Source organism: Streptopelia decaocto (assembly GCF_964273445.1).
Source record: "Streptopelia decaocto genome assembly, chromosome: 9".
NCBI classification, from domain to species: Eukaryota; Metazoa; Chordata; class Aves; order Columbiformes; family Columbidae; genus Streptopelia; species Streptopelia decaocto.
The window spans coordinates 5,689,916-5,709,918 of NC_138664.1; the positions used below are offsets into that span (position 1 = coordinate 5,689,916).

The following is a 20,003-nucleotide window of genomic DNA, read 5'->3' on the forward strand; positions in this document are numbered from 1 at the left end:
TGGGTAGCAGTGTTAAGTTTGGCCAGCTCCTTACCCCTAATTTGCTATTTTTATTTAACCCATTTTTGCCAGCCGTTATGTGGCATCCTGTTGCTTTTCTCATCTGTTCCCACAGCAATTTATGCTGCTGTTTTAGAAGGAGTTTCCATCCATGAGTTTCAAATCTGGGCTGCATCGCTCCTGTGGTGGCAGATGGGGCTGCTGTGAGGAGTTGTGCAACGTTTTCTGCGTCGTTCTCTCACCTTCCCGTGTCACGTTCCCTGCTGTTCTTCTCTGGTGACCCGCAGCAGCCTCCCATCTCAAAAGCCTTAGGAGCATGGTGTATTTGAATGGTTGCAGTTTTACCAGAAGGGGAACAGTGAGGTGAAATTATCTGGTTTATCTGCTTGGTCTTGTTCTCAGTCAGTGGAGGCAGAGTGTTCCTTGCAGGGTACTGGCTGTAGGCTGGGTTGGGTGATGTGCCTGGGGTAAAGTGGCTGAGACCCACTAGCCAGGGTGTTGGGAAACGCAAGACAGCTCTGGAGGACTAAGTGGATGGCCAGGCTTGAGGACAAAAACTGATGGCATGGTTCGGTTGCCTTCAATTTTATTGTCCTTTCATTGCCACATCCTTCCAGCCTGCTTAGAGAAATGCCCCATCTGCTCCCTCCATCTCAAGCTGTTAGAGCTGCACAGCAAATCAAATCTGAGCTCATTCCTCTTCCCTGTTCTCCAGCACTCTCCATACATTGATTTCACTACCATACCATAGCTATTAGTAGAGACAGTATCATGTTTAAATTTAAAAAGTGGTCTCACTAGAACTGGGAGAACCACCAAGTTTAATCTATCACCCCCTTCCCAGTTTTGCGGGGCTTTGGAGATGCTTTTGATTTGAATCTACAGGGTGGGTTTTTAACCTCATTACCATTTTCAGGCTTGTATATTGGAGTTTCCCTCCATATCTACAACCAGTGTCAAAGATAGTATTTTTTCCTCCCTTTTTTCAGCTAACACTGACAAACATGAAACTCCACAAAAGCAATTGTTTTTAGAATTTCCACAACTCCTTCTAAGAAAATGAAAACTTTTCTTTTTTTATTTTAAGAAAAAAAAAAGTAAAAGAAAACCCCCACATTCTTTAAGACATTTCCAAGCTAGCTTTTCAGGAGCTAATAGCTTTGATGGTATAAATATGACATTTGTCACAGCAGCATCCAAACTCTGAACCTGTTGAGATTCACCCATTTTGACCCCAGACCATCTCAGTGAACATCATGCATCTCATATCTGACAGAGAAGACATAAACCTAGCAAGAGCCTTCTTGGTTTCTGCTCCATACAAGAGAATGGGGTTGAAGGTAGCAGTATAGGAGACAGTAGAGAGGAAAGAGAGAAAATCAGTCAGGAGAGAAGCATGGTTTTTAAAGATTCTTTGGGGACTTTAAGAAATCAGAAGAGAATGCCATAATGACTGATACTGCATTGCTTTCCCAAGTCAGTGGTATGTGTGTTCAGCCCCTAAGCTTCAGAAATGTCGGTTGTCCTCCTGACACGTTCCTCATTGTCTCTCAATAACGACTGCACATCATTTATGGGGTAACCCCTACTGCAGTCCCATTCGGCACAGTCCCTGCTGTCACTGGAGATCCCTGCAGCTGGGATTCAGAGCACAGCGCCAATAACAAAGAGAAAAGCCCTCGGCGTCCCCAGCCTCGTCTTGCTGATCTTTCACATGTCCCTTTATTCAGGCTGTGTGTCCCCAGTGGGTTTTTAGGTCTGTTGAGTGTGGTCCGGCAGAAGTGGAATTGCCTTAATTTAGCAGAGCTAAGAAATGCAAAGAAAATAAAGTAGACAGGAATGCTCCTTGGAGATACTTAGTATTGTTGAGTATAGTCTTTCCCAGCCATCCTTTGGTGGCCATAAAATATATTTATATCATGAAAACCATAACACGATAAATAGTGACGTTCAGGGATGCCATGTTTATTTGTCTCCCAGTGACACTGATAAGAAATGGACTTAGTTTACATACACTTTTCCAAGCATCAGCACTTTAAACTCTGCTTTGGCTCTGAGAGTTGAGCTAGGCTTTTTCTCACTACTAATGATATTTCAACACTTGGAATTTGCCTATGAATTTTGTTTATGACACATGAACTGAAGCTGAGCCTGTTTTACTCTCCCATGAGGTTCAACCCTTCAGGGCCACTAAGAATAACAGATAGTTTCCCCCAAACAAGTTTAAATGTTCCAAAACAAACAAATAGCTTTTGTCTACATCCTCAGGTTTGTCAAAAGAGGCATGTGTTTGATGAGCAGATGCAGTAAGATAGTGCAGGAAAAAAATATAAATAGATATAAAAGAAAAAATAGAAGAAATAGGAAAAAGAAATCTTCTGGCTGGTGTAGGTTTGGTCTGAAAAACCTTCTGTGCCTAGGCTAGTGGAAAGGACCTTTTCTATTGAGGTCAGTTCACAAGGGCATCTGAGCTGCTCCATGCTGCTCTAGTGGTGCCAGACATGGGCTAACTTACTTGGTTTGTTGGGGATTCTGTGACCATGTGAGAAGCAGGAGCGTTTTCCAGACCTTAGAGCAATTGTGTAGCCAAGGCATCCCAGTAATTTTCTTGGAAAACCCCTTTGGACCTATAAGAAGTTGGGACAGATTAGAGCAATCCTCAGGATCCTGCCATACATGTTTTGGTCCTGGCAACTGGATCTGTACTGAGGATTTTGAAAAGCTGGCATAGAAGTCTCTTATGTCTACATACTTGATCTGAGCTAAGAGCAACTTAGCAGCCACCTGTAATGACATATGTCTATTCCTGCCATGTCTCATTCCAGCCCTTTGGAATGGCCTCAGCTGTAGAAATACTGTTACAAATGGGTGTCTGAGAAAGTAAAAATGATGAGCTGACACCTGAAGACAAATATGTGGGCCTTTTCTGCAAGAACTTGTGGAACTGGGCACAAAAGATGGTGATGAACAGGGTTTCAAGTCAGGAGGAAGGGAAATGTAAGCTAAACATCAGGATGTGTCCTAACAGTGAACTGGAACGTGCCCTCCTTCAGTCAGGCTTTGAGGAGAGGGCTGTGGGACTGGGTGTCCCAGCAGAAGGGTTCCCTCCTGGAGCTCCCTTCCAGTGCTCCACAACAAGATTGCTCCCTCCAGTCCAGAGAACTATTCTCTGATGAGTCCTGAATATTTGCATTTATTTAGCTTCAGAGAATAATTCTCATCTTTAATAGTAGTTAACATCTAATAACTTCTATATTACAAACATGCTAGTAGTGGCTTTCCCTGGTTGGGGCACCCTGAGGCAGGAGCATTATGAAAAGATGGTTAATACAGCCCTTGAAAATGTTATATTTGTGCAGTATGTTCACTGGGGCTGAAGGAAAGAGGATGCCTGCTCCACTTATTCTTACTTTTCATCTTGCCAGTATTTCTGGCAAATTCTAAACTTTCAAATTACTTTCAAAGAAGTGGGGTTGTGTAACGAGAAGATGCCTCCAGTGTGCAGGTTTGGGTGTAGATGGGACAGCTGGGGCAAAGGAATTCTATGGGGTTATGAGAGTCAGGTCTCCCCAGCCTCACAGTGGTACTCTTCAGCTTCAGAAGTGTTAAGCCAGACTAAATAAATCATGAGAGGAAAGTAGACATAGGAAGGATTCTCCATTTTTCTCACCCCTTGCCTAAGAGAAAGATGGACTAGGTAGGAATTAGGACTTTTCCACTCCCGATTAGTGGGAAACTCTAGAAAAGAGTTGTTCCCAGTTCTCCATCCAGACTGCTTGCATGCCCCTTGTCCTCAGAGCACTTGTGCCTGCATGCACCACATGAAATAATTGCCTGTTGGTTATGGAAAGACAGAGTGAGGTAGCCCTGCCCAGAGAGGGTGTTTTGGCTTTAATTTAACTACAGCCGTTTGCTGGTTATTCATTTGGTTCTTTTTTAATAATTACATGTGTGTCGATATCTCTCTCTTTTTTTCTAGTTTTGCTCTTTTTTGTTTTCGTTTACTTTATTTTGCTTTTTTCTTTTTTCTGTTTTTTTTTCCCCTTTAGGTTTCAGAGAAATTATGTTGAATCCAATAAGCCTCCCTGGACATTCCAAACCTCTTAACCAAGGCATTTATGTTGAGGATGTCAGTGTTTATTTCAGCAAAGGACGTCATGGCTTTTAAAAACTCCTTAAAAGTCCCTGTTCTGATGTCAAGTTTATAGGCTGTGCCCTCAAAATGGTGGGAAGCAGTAAGCGTGGTCTGTATGGATTGAGGTCTCCTCCTAATAGGACTCGACAGCCCTGCCTGTACACGCGTTAAAGCCAACTGAAACTGTGGTTCTCTGTCACCAGATAACAGGGTTGTTCTTTTCCTCCAATGGTCGCTGTGTACATTAAATATTCCTGCAAGGCACAACAGCAGCAATGAGAGCAAATAAAGAGAATTAAAACCCAGTTGAAAAGGAGTCATCCTAATAACACAGTAAATAATTGTACTTTTTGCTTTAAAATAAAACACAAAACAAAACCAACCAAGCCAACCAAACTGACATCTTTAGTCATGTCCTCCCTGCTTGGAGTTTTCCTTGTAAGCTTGTGTCTTCGCAACACCCAGTAAACGCTGCCATCACCTCTTGTGTGGCACCGCCATGGGAGGTCTCCCAGAGCGAACCGAGGTGGGAGCCTGGAAGAATCTAATGCAGAACGAAGACTTTTGGTAAGAACAAAGGCAGCCCCACTCCCAGTTCTTGCACAGAAAATAATGTTGGAAGGAATAATAATGGAAAGAAAAAAAAAAAAAATCTTCTCTGACAGGAAGAGAATGTGGTTATCTTTGAAGTGCACATATTCTAGGAGGCTATTTTTTTTTGTTTGTCTGTCTGTGTGCGTTAGAGCGGCTTGTTGGATCTGACTATATCATTGTCGTACTCTGGTCTCTTCCTGCTGTTTGAATGATGAGCTTTATCTGAGGAGTTGCCTGGACTTCCCGCATGGATGGAGAATCCATAGCGCAGGAGGGTCTGTGTCCTTGCCAGGACTAGGGCAGTAAGCAAAGTGGAAAAGCATATCAGACGCACGCAGGTCCCGGTTGCTGGACCTTTTCCAGCCCACTTTAGCTCTTCCCTGTGTTCCCACCCAACTGGAGATTGGTTGTAACCCAGTCATGTACCCAGAACCATCAGCATGAGGCTGACTGACTGAAGGGGAGGAAAAATAAGTATTCTCTTGCTTCTTTTCTGGCATAAACAGGAATATTGATCCTGCTCTCTGGCCAATATTCTCTCTCCTTCTCCCTTCCCACTTTTGTCTTATTTCATCCAAAGCCTCTCAGATGGAAAAATAAACCCTTTGATCCTGTCCTCAAGAGAAGCCAGCTGCCCTCATGGCAACTTACAGAGCTTTCCTTGGACTCTCTGGATGCCACATGTACGGGCAATAAAGATTTGCTCACGCATATTGGTGATAACCTATAAGCAAGGCAGATATTCTCTAGAGGGAAAATAACCTTTCCAAAGCTTCAAGTGTTGCCAGATCCTTTTCTGAGAGGAGTATTGAACCAGGAGCTTGTTCACCAGCCACTCAGATTTTCTTGCCTTCTTGGTGGCCCGAGACGACCTTATCACATCAGGGATGTCTCTAAATCACCAGCTCTAAAGGGTCACTGCAACTGGAAAGAGTCATAGTCCCCCTCTGCCAGAATGGGGCAGAAGCCTCAGAATGGGATGTTCTGCTTCATCCTGCCCTTATGGTGACCTGTGTGAACTACCCTGGAAATTGCCAGGAGGTTTTATTATCATGTCCCTGGGAATATTCCATTCTCTTGCTTCTTTTCCTGATTCACTCGCATAAAAAGGTAAAGTGCAATAGAAGAGTACAGGAGAAATGGTAGCAGATTAAGTTAACAGACATGCCTTAGGGGGACGTATATGTCAGGATGAGGAGGCCTGGCCCAGGTTGGATGGCTTCAGAAACCATGACCAAAACTCCCAACAATGTTTCCTGCCCGCATCGGAGCTGGAATTGCGAGAGGTGCACTACCAGAGAGGACCTGCGGCCATGTGCTCTTGGCACCTCAATTCTGCAGATTCACAGAGTGAGGAGGAGCTTCACCAAGCGTGTGAAAAACTGGGTGCTTGTCCGGACTGAATTTCCTCATCTCCTGGAAGTCGCCCACCTGACCTGGGGATGTCTTGTCCGTCTGAACTGTCTCCTCTCCCTAGCACTGTTCAGGGGACTCTGCTCTCAACTGTGTGTATCAGTACTAGAGATACATCTGTGGGCCTGGACCAGAAGCCTATATCCAAACACCCTAGCAGAGGAAGGGTTGAATTTTGCAGCTCAGGTCCATCTCTGCTTAGAAGAAATCCTCCGGACCGTACAGCATAATTTAAAGCAGTTCTCCCCACTGTGATCAATGTCTCAATTTGTTTAACACCAATTAAAGTCTCTGGTTCCTCACTGCTGAAAACAAAAGCCAGTCATGGCCGTTTGCGATTGGTGGCTTTAAGTAGCGAGTCTAAGGATGTTTTTTTTTTAAAAAATTATTTTATTTTTAATTATTGTAAATCATTACCTCATTTTCTGTCAATGAGACTCCTCCATCTTTGAGCATTCTTATCTTGCCATAACTATCATCCTGTGCTAATGGGAAATGGGACAGTCCCTTTTCACAGAGACTATAGGGGTGTTCAATGTCTAGTTTCTTAATAAACACTTTATTTTCTAACGAAACAGCTGCATCAGGTCTCTTCTTTGAAGGCAAAATAAATAAATGTTCAGAATGACACGTCCTATAGTCTACTTCTTCATGAGATGGTCCATGTGTGGGGAGTCTGGTTGGTTTGCTTCTTCAGGGGATGCAGAGGGTGGGATTTACAGTTGTGATGTGAACGTTGCTCAGGTGCAGCACTTGCTTCTGTTATTCTCATCAGGTATGAAGATGTTTTCTTGCTTGAAGGTTTTGCTGATGATGATCTCAGTTGACCACCTGTTGTTTTTTGTAGCTTAGAATGGTCATATTCTTAGGGACAAGGCAGTACTGCTGGGAGATGGTGTCAGGATTTGCCAAGACACGTTTCTACACTTAGTGGAAGGAATTTTATTAGGAACCTTATCTCTCAGAGAGCTTGACACTAGAGGATTGTTTTGGCTGTCGTGATCTTGTATCAGAACATACTGTTGCTGCAGGTCTCACTGCTTGACTGTGTAAATTACTCTCCTCTTGGGTGTTGGACTGTTCTGGCTTTGTCAGGGACAATTAGCCTCCTTATTAAGCTAGTGAGCATGTGTGTGAGATAGAGGTGATGGGGTACAGGTGAGTGCTGAACTCAGGCTCCTCATCAGGAGTTCATGTGAGGATGGTTGGTTGCTTCAGGAGGAGAGAGGACCTACAGTGTGTAGGGCTGGGCATGAGGATGTGTCTTATTGGTTGTGTCTTAGATTCACTACTGGAAGATGTCATGTATGTGACTTAAAGCTGCTGTGCCAACCTGCAGGTGGCTGGGCATGAGGCTGGGGGTGTGTTTGAGCTGATATTGGTGAATGGTGCTGGAACCCTCTTAGAAAACCTGGTCGGGGTTTTGATGAACAAAATAGAAATAAGTTTTCTGGCATCATTCTGTTCCTATAACTTCTGGGCATGACTTTCAAGCAAACGTATCAAAATGACGCTATGGGTGAATTTCTGCATGCTGTTCCCTTCTGATGAGTGTGCTTCTAGAAGTGACTGAGTGCTGCAGTTCACAGGACTGGGTGATGGCTGAGATATTTACCTTTCCAGGGATGTCTGCAAGCAGCTGAGCTGCATCAGATTTCATCCCTATTTCCCTCTCCTTTCTGAGATGGTGGAAACAAATATGGGTGTTCGAAACTCTGCCTTCTCCTCCCTAATACTCCAGGGTCCGTTATCAGGTGTCACAGCCCAGAAACCTTGCAAACAAGGGGCTGATTAGCTAATTCCTTATGCTGCTGGTATGGTCTGCCTTAGTTCCCATTGCTTTATATTTCAGGGCAACTGATTCCTTACATATGAGTTCCCACAGTGTTTTTGATGCTGCCAGTTCCCAAGGAGCCAGCTTAACTCTGCCCGTGGGTTCTGATATATATTGCAGAGGGGTTGGGCACTCGTTTCTCCTTGTGCTTGATTCTTGGTTGCCTCTGTTGCTTGACACACCCATGTGAAGCCTATGTGCTCTTCAAGACAGCTGAACCATGAGTTGATGCTGCTGTCTTGCTCTCCCTTCCCACACTGGCTCTTGAGCTTGTTACTGAAGGAGCTTGGAGTACTGGTTGTAGGCAGTGGTACGTATCAGCTTCTCCTGAAAATCACAACCCTGCCTTCTCAGTTCTTGTAGAACATGGAGGCTGTATGTGGACAAGTAGAGAAGCAAAGTTGTGTTTACTTGTATTTTGACTCTAAAAAGATGAAGTCACATTTCTTTTAGTTCATGCCTGGAGCAAGTATGATGCGCGCTGTCTGATTCTGGCATGTTACCTCTCTGAATGATGGAAGCCTGATGGGACCTTAGGATTGGACTTCCCACGGGCGAGTGTTTGATATGTGTGATGCTGTAGGTCATGATTGGTGTATGTTGAGACTCTGCCACTGCTTATCCAAGTTGCACAGGATGAGTCTTTATATTTTTGCTGCTCTTTTATTTATTTAGTTGTGATTTCAAGGAGTCAGCCCTTCTTTCTCAAGAGGCTGGAGCTTATTTGAAGGTGATAGTTTTCTCTACCACCAGGTCTTTGGCCTTTTCAGTATGTGTCTGTGCTCAGTGTGGTGGGGCAGAAGTCCCAGGAGCTGTGGACACTCAGAGGAAGGTGCTTCTGCCGTTTCAGCAAACTGCGCCAGCGTATCACTGCTCTGCTCTGATTTGTACCCAGAAAAAGCTGCAGATCCTTGGGTTTAAGCCCTGGCATTAGCAGAGGATAAAGAGACCTAGACACAGTCACAAAGCTGAAAACCAGAGGTTTGGAGGAGCAGCAGGAAGAGAGCATGCAAGGAAACAATGCCAGATTACTTCATTTTTGCTTAAAGATTTGAAATGCTTCTGATCTGGTTTATGCAATGAGTCAGAGGCCTTATTAGTTGTATATTTACCAGTCCTGCAGAAACCGATCAATTGACAGAAAAGTTTAACAGGCTGTGGCAAAGTGTGTACCGCTGCTTTGAAGGGGAAAGAGTGTGGATGGGAAACCAGCACACAAAGAGCTGGAAAAGGTGCTTTATCTGGTGAAGCAATGATGCATCTTCCTCTGCTGCTGTGGTGCATTTTGCTTTGTCTATATCTTTTGTGGTTTCTCTGATGTGCCCTCCACACTCTCTTCATGACAAGCAGACGCCTGGTGGTGCCCGCACATGGTCTGATGCTGCAGAGCATCAGCCACCAACTCCACATCTCTGGTGACCTGAGCTGCTTGTGCTGCAGAGGTGCACTGCGGGCTGTGGGGGATCACATAGGTACTGCTCTGCCTGGACTCCTAAAAAACAGCATAGAAAATCCAGCGGTAAAAATAAGTTAATTTGTTCAACGTGGCTTTCTTTGTGTTTCTTGTAAACTGACATGTGGGAAAGACACAGATGGCTTAGGGATGCAGATCCAACACCTCTTTGCTTCTTCTGGGAGCTCAGTTTGGTTGCATCAGCTCCTGACATCATTCTTCAGTTTGAATTTCACCTCCTTGGGTGCACCATTGGAGTTTTGGGGGTTGTATTTCTGTCTTCCTTAATGGGATTTGGTAATTGGTTTCCAAAGAAGTGGTGTCTTAATGAAATCAATATGGAAATTCAAAAGAGTGTGTTAACTGAGCTTTTGCCAGACAGCACTTGGAGGTGGAGTTCAGTCTTTGAGTTTGTCAAGAGCTAGAATAAATCCCAACCCACACTCCCAGCCCTGGTAAAGAAATGTGGGATGATTCCTTTGCTATGTGAAGATTATGGTCTCTCCAGCAGTAAAGCAGTGTGCAAGTACAAGAAAATTATATTTGAACTTTATTATTTTTGAGCTTGTGAGTGTAGCTGCTGACTAATCAGCAGGAATAAATTTTAGTTGTTCTCTACAAAGCTGAAGGATTCGTTCCAAGTGCTGGTTAAATAATTTGCTCTCCTGTTAGTGAGTCATTTGTGACCTGTGCCCAATTCCTGCAGATAAGTTGACTTTTTGTGAGGGTTTGCCTATGATTTCAGACTATTTGGCTTTTTTCATCTGAGGGTTTGTTTCAAATATTCGTGTTATGTGACTGGCTGACTGGTGCTGCTTTTTCTCTCAGGCTGGGTGAGTGAGTATTTCAGACAGGCAGACAGAAATGTAACATGCAGGGATGCTCTTCGGTAATCTGATATTTGGGGTTGTCCCTAACCCCATGTTTCCATTTCATATCTTGGGACTGGTACCACCCTACCAGTTCTGATGGTAAAAATACCAAACAAACCACTGTGCCCCAGGCCCTTTGGAGCAGTTAAGAGATCGCTTTCAGAGCAACTATCCTTCATGGCTCCAGCTTGAATTCTGGGAGCAGCCTGTATCTGATCTGTATGTGGGTCTGCAGCCGCTGATCTCAGCGCAGCCACTGCTGGAGGTCAGTGTCTTTCATAAGAAGTCAGAAAGAGCCAGACTGGAGTCGCATTAGACTCAGTAAACTGCCAGGATGTCTGAATAAGCTAATCATGGCCAGGTCATCATTATCTTAAGTGAGTCAGAGATGTGTCCAAGCTGTTTATTAAGATAATTGGAAGAGGGAGGGATGTTTGCAGTCTGTGAACCAAACCGGTGAGGCGGTGGAATGTATTGCAGCATCTGATACAAGAGAGAAGGAGCTCACGGTCTTGCAAATTGATGTTCTGCTTGTGTCCATAGCCTGGTTGCACGGGGATTCAGTCCCTGGTGTCAATAATGGGGATGTAAGGTGGCATCATCAAACACCACCAACATAAACTTGTCTTGCCTGGCCAAAGAGGTTGTATCTCTGCTTAGATTTCCTCACAAGGCCCTTTTTTACCTGGTAATTTTAGAGATATTCTGGATCAACAGAACATTTTGGTTTTGCTACATCAGTGCCAAGCAATACTTGGGGATGACAGGAGCAGCTGTGCACAGTCACTCCTTGCTTGGCAGTGCCTGGTCCAGTCCTCTGCAGAGTGCTGAAGGTGGTGGCAGGTTTGCTTTGTGTTTCCTGAGACATGTTTGTTCATCGAATGGTGCCAGAGGGGTTGCAAGTTTAAGAGTGTTTAAGCTCCAGTCATGTGCTCAGCGGTGCTAGAACAACTCCAGAGGTACACGTCCCCCAGAGCCATCACACCTCCCAGTGCACAGACGTTGCAGGCAACTGAGAAAGGACTCACTTAAAGACAGGTAAGTGTCATTTTTCTCCTTCCAGGGAGCTGTTGTATGTAATATGCTGAATTCAGACCTCTAGCAGGAATTATTTTGATGGATCTGTTCTAAATGCATAAAGGATAACGGACTGCATTAGACATTATCAGTGAGAAACTGTCAGTCCCTGCTTGGGAACTAGCAGGGGCTCTTCTGGCTGGAAATTCTGCAGAAGTGGCACTGTGTGAGAGCCAAAAACCAAGAAGAGCCAATTGCTGCTGGATTTGGAGTTAACCCCTGCCATTGCTTCTGCTTGACAGCCCAGGTCAGGGCTATGGGATGCAGCGGGGGTGCCAGCAGGTACGGCAGAGCTGTGGGAGTTGTTCGGCATGGCTTTCCCTCCTTTAGAAAGCTCGGGAGCACAGAACTGCAAGGGTGGCTACTGCATGGTAGTGCTAGTCTCTCATTTTCATCAGCAATAAGCGAAAAAAGGCTCTGGTGTACCTTAATCCTTCTGCCTGGTGCCAGCAGGACATTCATTTCAGATGGATCACCTCTTTTGCAGCCACATGAAACACTTGGCACTCAATTCCATCAGAAGATCTGTAGCCAGGGTTTCAGAAGAAGGCAGCAAAGTCCCTGACAGTGCATCCTGGATGAAAATACTGCGTTGTGACTAGACTGAAAGTTCAGGTTAATCCTGTTAACCTCAGAGGGGACTCCTGGGAGTTGGGTACTGTTCTGTGTAGGTCCTTAAGCTCCTCTGCAGGACTGTAATGTGTGAAGCATCTAATCTTGTGCCAAAAATCCCTCCCTGATGTAGTGGTGCTGGCCTGAACCTCAAAGAAAATTGGCAGATTGATAACAAAAGCAGTCTTACAAGGGAAGGAGAATATCTCTCACCAAAAAAACTAGAGTCCCCCTTAGGAAATAAAGAAGACTCCTGAGCATAAAAGGTATCGTCAGGTACACACAAATGAGTAAGGATTAATGTTGTCTCTTCTAAGGAAGGACATCTCTAAGAATCCAAAGAACAAGGAAATGTGGTGATCATGAGCTGTAGATACAGCACAGATGGAAACCTGGCTCCTTGATTCTGAAAGAATCACTGAAAACAAATGGGCTGCATAAGAATATATGAATGGTGCCTTAATGGATGGTTCAGCCTTCTGGGACAAGTCTGTGCCCTTAGTTTATGGCACTACGAAGCTCAGGTTTTCTGGCTACCTGGGCTGTTGGTCTGCCAGAACAGGGAGGGAGACATCCCATAGCTTGCTGGGCACGAGCCTTGGAGAACTTTGCTGCCCAGCCTGTCCTGTCTGAGAACTCTATCTTTTGCCTGTGCTTTTGCCTGTGCTCCCTTCTGAGTAATGGTGGATCCTCATGCTTTGAGCTTTCACTAGGTCTTACGCAGGCCCATGCTTAGGTTCCCCAACAAGAAATCAGAGGATGACCATCTCTTTGGTTACTTGGACGTAACATCCTTGGAATTGTCTGAAGCGATGATCTTGTCTAGTGAGGTAAGATGTTCGCTGATCATGGTGCAGGGATGTGTGTATGTTTGTGTTTGTATGCACAGTAGGAATCAAATATTGATGGTGGAAAGATGGTGTTGAATTTCCAAGGAAAGAGACACAATCATTAAATGTGATCTGCTGCCCAAGGCAGAGACCTGGAAGTTGAGATGGTAAAGTCCTCAGTGGATTACGCTGTGACATGGAGGTAAGTTTTTGCTGCAGCTTCCCCATCTGTAATCCTGCATAAATGATTTAAGTCCCCCACAGTGCACTGATGGTATTTGTACACTCCAGCTGCCAGGGATGGATGAGAAGAGCCTGGCTCTGAGCTGGTCCTGGGCGTGATTCAAAAAAGCAATTCTGGTGGCTGTCAGCAGCAAGCACGTCTCTGTGCTGCAGAGACTGAGCTGGGGTCTCCTGCAGAGCTCAGCTTCCAGTTCAGAACAGCTTCTGGGTCTGGAAAAGTGGGAGGCCACAAGGATCCTTTCCCAAGGGACATCCCAGCCCAAGCGCAGGCATCACACATGCTGCTCCCTTGTAGCACCCTGAATAAAGACTCTTTGTTCTAAGAGATATAGATTATATATATATTTTAAGGCTCCATGAATCATTCATATCACAAAGATGAAACCAACCAAGCATCAGAGCTAAGGAAAGGCTGAGGGTGTGAGGCGAGGAGCCTTCTATTATTTATTGTACTAAATCTTGACCTGGTAGCACCTTCGCTTGATCTTGCCTTTGCTTCAGAAAGCCCTCCTTTCTCCTAAAAATAATGTAATTTGCAGTATTCTCTTACTTTCAACAGATAATTGTAGCAAGAACCTAATCAGCTGCTTCCCTTCTTGTGCAGCTTGGTGTTTGGCCTTTAAAGGAGTAAAAGGTACATCTTAGTGAGAGTTGGGCTACCGGGACAAGCATGGACATGTTGGCTTGGATGGAGAATGAAGAGTCTTAAGTATGTTCTAAGGTCGAGAAGGGTTGAAAGGTTAACACTTGATCTGACCAACAGCAGCTGGGGAAAATGGGATTGAATGGTTTGGAAAGAGCTTCTGGCTCATTTCTGAGACAGGCACTTCCAGGCTCGGTGTGGCACAGGCCAGCTGTGAATAAGGTCTCTTGTTCATTCATGGTCATTTGGTGGTCAGCATAAAAAACTTTTGTGTGTGTCAACCTCATTCCTGACAGCCAGATGTCCATAGAACATAAAATGTCTATGGCTTCTTGGATGGAGGCAAATGCACATTACTAAATCGAGAGTGTTGTTGCATGATTCTGGTTTGTGGTGTCCTGACCTCTTGGCAAGAAGAAGTAGTCAACACAACCTGTCTGAATAGCACCAGAAATCATAGCCAAAAAAGCAAAAAGGGTGGAAGAGAGACAGGCTGGTTGCTTGCTTGCTTTTTCTTTGTGGTTTTACAGTTTGATTCTGTAATCTAAGAGAAGGGCTGGAAGCTGAGCTTTTCTTTTTTTTTTTTTTTTATAAGATCATAGTTTGCTTTGTTATTTCAGTTGTATTGCAGTAAAAATTCAGGTTATGTTTGTCCTGATTAAATGGCAAAATGTTTTACCACAACAGCAGGAAACTATCATGTTGCTTTGTTACTGCCTTTTTAATTACTGTGACCAATTCATTGGCAAGAGTAGTATTATTATTGCTAAGGGCTGGAGGCACCTTCCCTTTCCTTTGCTGTACAGCCCCAGGGCTTGTGAGACGCAGCTTTGGCAGTCAGGTGAGATAAAGAGAGCTTCATTTATTTGCTGCTCTTCATTTGTGCCAACATAAGAGCTTACAAGGCCACAGTCTAACCTGAGTGTCTAATATGATCCAAGTTAAAAATAACCCCACTTCTACCCCTGCTCCCTTGAAGGTTATTTTTTACCCAGAACATTTCAGGGCACTGCTTTGCCAAACAGCAAAGACAGCACAAGGGAGGAAGAGGCAAGTGGTGGGGTGGAGATGGTGCGGATATGTGGGGGCAGGAGGAGGCCAAACACCCAAGCAGATTTCACCATGAGAGCTGGCAGCCAATAGTTTGCAGCAAGCAAGTGCCATGAACTCCAAGAAGGCTGCTGCAAAAACTGAGAGAGAAATTATTTGGGAACATGTGCTCTTTCTAAAGATTTTATTTTTTTTTAATAGAGCAACCTTTCAGGCCTCTTTTTAATTAATAATAAAGAGCAGGTTCAAAAGAAGGAGAAGGCAAATGAAAACAATGAGGCTTGCAAGGTTCTTTTAAAGTTGGAAGGTCACCTTTAAAAATGGATGAATGCAGCAGTTGGAGGAAGCTCCAAGGCAGCAAGCCTGGGGATCAGGGCTAGAAGAGCAGGCAGAATAAAGATGAAAAGAAGAATCCACTTAGGATCTAGGAGAAGCTGCAGAGCTGCAAGTGCCCATGGTGGACTCAGGTGGAGGTGGTGTTTAAGGGAGCTTCTCTGCTCATTCTCTCAAAGCTGCTGTTGTGCATAGTGATGTGCTGGGGGAGAGCTGTTGGGTGCTGGACACCCAGCTGGGCCACACAGGACTGTGTGGATTAGTGATATTGTTGTTAGTGTAAGCTGGAATTTGGGATAAAATTAAGGAACTGCCTGCCTGTTCCACATACAGGGGTGCTGAGCAACCCTAGAGATGTCTCACTTGTGCCAATTGTGTTCATGCCGAGTTGTCCCTTTTCCTGGGAGCCCTCAGCAAGTGAGCAAAGGGTGATTACAACATGCGTCATGGTAACGTCTTGCTGGACAGGAAGGTTTTGGGCTGTGTTTTGGCTGATTTCCTGGCTTTCACTACTTTGGTCCACTTTGTGAGCCAGTGAAAGTCAAGGTACCACCACTGTGTTGTATGTTAATATATTCCCCTCACCATACCTTATCTGAATCAACATACTGGAGAAACAGTTTTTAGGTATTTCCTGCCCACAATACCCCAAAGATGAGACTGCAAGGAATTATGCCCAGCATTTGAAACTGTAAACTCCTGTTGTGTCTGACACAGACCTTTCTCTCCCATGCTCCTGCCCTTCCCACCTTTCCTTGTAACGCAGCAGACACAGCCTGGGAGCTGCCTGATTGTCGAAAGGGTACACAGCAGCTCTTCTTTCTTCTCTAACCGGCTCAGACATATCTTCAGCAAGCTTCAGACAGCCTCAAGTCCCACAGGTTCCTCAAGAGCCTGGATAAGCACAGGGAAATGTTTTTCCCCCCGCTATGAATCTACAGTTCGTCTGTAGCTTTGGGATCTGCTGAGAAATGCTGTCTACATGGTGTTTGATGTTTTGTCCTGCTGTGTTGCTTCCCTTTTTCTGTATCTGTCCTATTAGAGGGTTTTTAGAACACTTTTGCAATCAATAGTCAATAAAGACTTGCTAAGGGTGTAGCTTGGAGGCAGTTTTCAGGAAGGAAAACTGAGGCTACTGTGTTGCCTTCCCCAGGCTGATGCAGTTCCTGCAGAAGCGCATGGGAGTGAATGGCCAGACAGAGAACAGGACCCCAGGGACACTATGGGGACTGTGACCAGAGAAACCTGGGACTCTGGCACTAGTCTCTGTCTACTGTGCACAGAAGCTCCCTATGACAGGGAATGAAATGATATTTCTTAAGGGTTCACCTAAGAACTGAACTCATTTCATATTTAAGCACTTATCTGTCTTTCCCACTGAGCCAAGGCACAGGGGCATCAGACACATGCTATCTGTTGCTTATTAAGTGGTTTAACAAGCCCAGCTAATTACAATGTACTCAAGGATTTCGTAGCTTATGAAAGCGGTCCCTGTTTGTTTGTGTCAGTGCTTTAATACATTAATACACCAATTAAACCTCAGGGTATGTGCGTGCTCACACAGCTTAACATAGAGGAAGGCATGTTGATGTCTTTCATAATCATCTGGGGCTGCTCTGGCTGTTTCAGCTGTAGCTCTGAAGGGATGTTTGTGGTTTTATACTCAACCTTGTTGCTGAAGGGACATGCATCGTCTACATAAAAACATAGCTCAGCCCCACCGAGAAGTACATTTTTTTACAAGTCTCTGACAGACACGGGTACTCTTTGTCATCAAGGTTTCCTTCTCTCAGGCAGGCCTGGGAGAGTTTCTCGGCCTTTATGTCCATCTCAGTGGTGATGATACAGGCAATTTTTGCATGAAAGTGTTGTCTTCTCTCCCTCAATTAGTCCTGAGGGGTCACCAGTGACGAGCGTGTTTCTGCGACATTTGCACTTGTTTGCAAAGGGCCCAGTGCATTTGTTAAACCACATGGGTAACAAGCGATAATCAGTGCACAAGGTACCAGTGTGAGTCAGTGCAGGGATGGGGCTGGAACAGGCAGCAAGGGTCAAAGGTAAAATCCTCCTTCAGTGCACTGAGAGTTCAGTGAAAAGAAGGCAATCATGGGGGAGGAGAAGGAGAAATGGCAGATTAAAGGAAATTGAGCAGCTGTAATAAATACACTCGAAATTGAAGATCATATAGGATGCAATGATTATCTTCCCTGCAGAGCTGAAGTGCTGAGGAGGGTCTGCAAAAAGGGCAGCCATACAAAACCACTGGCCTTTTAGAGAACAGGCTTACAGAGAATGCAAAATGAGTCAAAGAAAGCTGTCTGGGCTTTAGCGCAGGTCTTTAAGATACAGTTGGGAAGGCTGTCCTAAACAGTCTAGTGAAAATAAAGACAATAAAAAAATTGATCAAGGGACCAACATATGCCAGGTTGGCTAAGCAAGAGATAGAGACCATGGTAGGACACTACTGATGTATCACAGTGAAAGCAGAGAGGAGGAAGAAGAAAGCAGGAGAAAGCAAAGGGATGGAAAGCAGCAGCCATATGGGATGCTGAGTATGTCAGCAAAGTTCTTTTGTGCGTAAGTATGTCTGAGAAACAAAGAAACTGGCCTCATAACATGGAAAGGTTTGGGCTTTTGACAACAAGGAGCTGGTGGGGAGGATACAGAGGAGAAAGTGCTTATCTTGAGAGTGATATATGCAGGACTTAGACTGGTGACAGAGAATGAAAGTCTGCTTAGATCAGTGATAAGAGGAGAGAAGGATTATTAAACAATTTTCATCTGCAAAATTGTGGCCAACTTTACAGAGGATGAAGAGAGGAAGATCTCCCCATATCAGTGGCCAACTGTTCAAGGGCACAGGACAAGGTGAGCATCCTCTATGGATGGAGAGCACATCCCATACCATACACACCTGTGGGCATGCACACAATTTGTTGAGCTCTTCGCTGGCATTTTAAATTGCCTGCCTAAAATGGGGGAGATGGGCGAGAGTTAGAAGGTGGTGGACATAACAGGGACAAGAGACAGACCAGTAAGTTTAAATGTTTACTCTGGGAAATTCTTGGAACTCACTTTAAGGGATGTTGTGGGAGAACACCTGGAAAAGTAATGCTCTGTGAAGGCCAAACTTATGTCACTTGAAGTAGTGGGAGGTCACACTCAACTAATCTGCTGGTGTTCCCTGAGGAGCTGACTGCCACTATGTATAAGGGAAATTCAGTGGATACAGTACACTGAAATTTTCAGCAAGGACCAGCATCAGAGATTAAGGGCTGGGGGTAGAAGCACCGGTGTAGGATTTAAAATAAGCCTGCGTGGAAATCTGCCCTAGCAACGTGAGACAGAAAGGAGCTATTGCTAAAAGTGTTTCCAATTGGAAAGAGGTTGAAAGTGATGTGTTCTCAGTCAGTCCTAATAATCTGTGTTTTTCACAATGTCTGCTAATGATCCACAAGGAAACACTGGCAGCAGGAGCCAGAGTTGTTCCTGCTGTAACACCACGGACGTGAGGGATTTTTCACCAGCGCTGATTGTGGCCCAAGTCCCAAATGTGCCCAATGCCTCTCCTGATTTGGGAGATGTTTGAGAGGAATCCCAAGTGAGAGAAAAAAATCAGAGACAGAAAGAGGACCTCTTTCAACCTCCTGCAATACTGTGAGCAGCACAGGGAACATACCCACACTGGAGGAGACGTGGCATGGGGAGACAGCAATTTATGCAATGGAAACACATATGAAGAAAGGAGAAACAAAGCAAGCTGGACAGCACAGGAATCTTTCCCTTCATAGAACTCCTTCCAGAAATGAAGATGTGATTTTGAACAGCTCGGTAATTATTCTTTCCTTCATTATTTTTAAATTTTGTCTGCTTTCTCTACAATTCCAGTTTCTAGTCTGGAGACCTCGAATGACTTGATGTGAGCTCTGTTTGCAGGAGAATTTCAGCCTGGCTTTGTAAATGCGAGAAGTCTGAGTGAAGTTTTGAACTCTGGGTGCTCATCTGCACTCAAATATTGATCTGGGTAGGTTTGCCCATTACATGCTTGAAAAATCTCTGCCCTGCAAAAAGGTTAAGGGACTTGATTTAAACTCTGATTGATACAGAAAAGACATCAAGGTGACCTTTATAATACAAGCTGAATTTGGGGTCACTTTCCAAGCTCAGATTGCAATAACAAAACAGGATTTGCAGGCAGACTTATGGATTAGATTAGTGGAAACTGACATCTGATTTTTCCATGTTACCATCCAAATATCTGATGCTGGCCCCCCAGTCAAGACAATTTAAGGAAGCAACATATATACTCTTGTCCAAGACATTTTCCAATTAAATGAGACCCATCCAAGGGTAGTGAGGAGAAAGAGCTAATGGCATATCAGACATCTTTCCACCATTGTACCCCACTCCATGCTCTGCAGCATCACCCACATGCATTCATCTGCAAATTGCTGTTATCAGCTTTGGGAGGTCCTTTTTATGCCTCTACATCCTCAGCTAACTGCAAAACATTATTTTCCTTTCTTTTCTTTCTCAGCAGTCTTGCTCATTTTGGTCTTTTCCATTACCAGTATGTTCTTGCTGTAAAACTCCAGCATACACATTTAAATTTAAACTGTTAAGCCATATATGATATATATATAATCTTGTTTTTGTAGCTGAAGATCCTAGCAGGTTGCCTTCCCCGTGTGTCTTGAATACCAACTTAGCAATCATCCAGTCCTCACACATAGTTCAGTTAAAGCTGAACATGCACCTTTTCACCATCTGCAATTAATCATGTCTTCTGAGGCTACCAGCACTGTGGAATGTTTTCTCAAGTCTCACCAGGGCCCTTAGGAAGAATTAACTGGGTATTTTTCCCCTGGTGCAGACACTGATGTTTTTCCACAGGAGAAAACTGTAGGATAATTT

General features: G+C 44.5%; 1 protein-coding gene across 3 annotated transcripts in view; it reads left to right on the forward strand.

Moving 5' to 3' along the window:
• The window catches only part of NTRK3 (neurotrophic receptor tyrosine kinase 3), a 211,114-nt gene that overhangs the window by 136,068 nt on the left and 55,043 nt on the right, over positions 1-20,003 (forward strand). Inside the window, exon 13 of one of the 3 annotated variants that reach the window (XM_082060585.1) lies at positions 4,050-6,711. The exons of the other annotated variants lie outside the window; for them this stretch is intronic. Coding sequence (XP_081916711.1) covers positions 4,050-4,168 — 119 coding nt within the window. The 3' untranslated portion in view covers positions 4,169-6,711. Of the gene's footprint in view, positions 1-4,049; positions 6,712-20,003 lie in introns of those variants that run through there. 3 annotated transcript variants of the gene reach the window in all.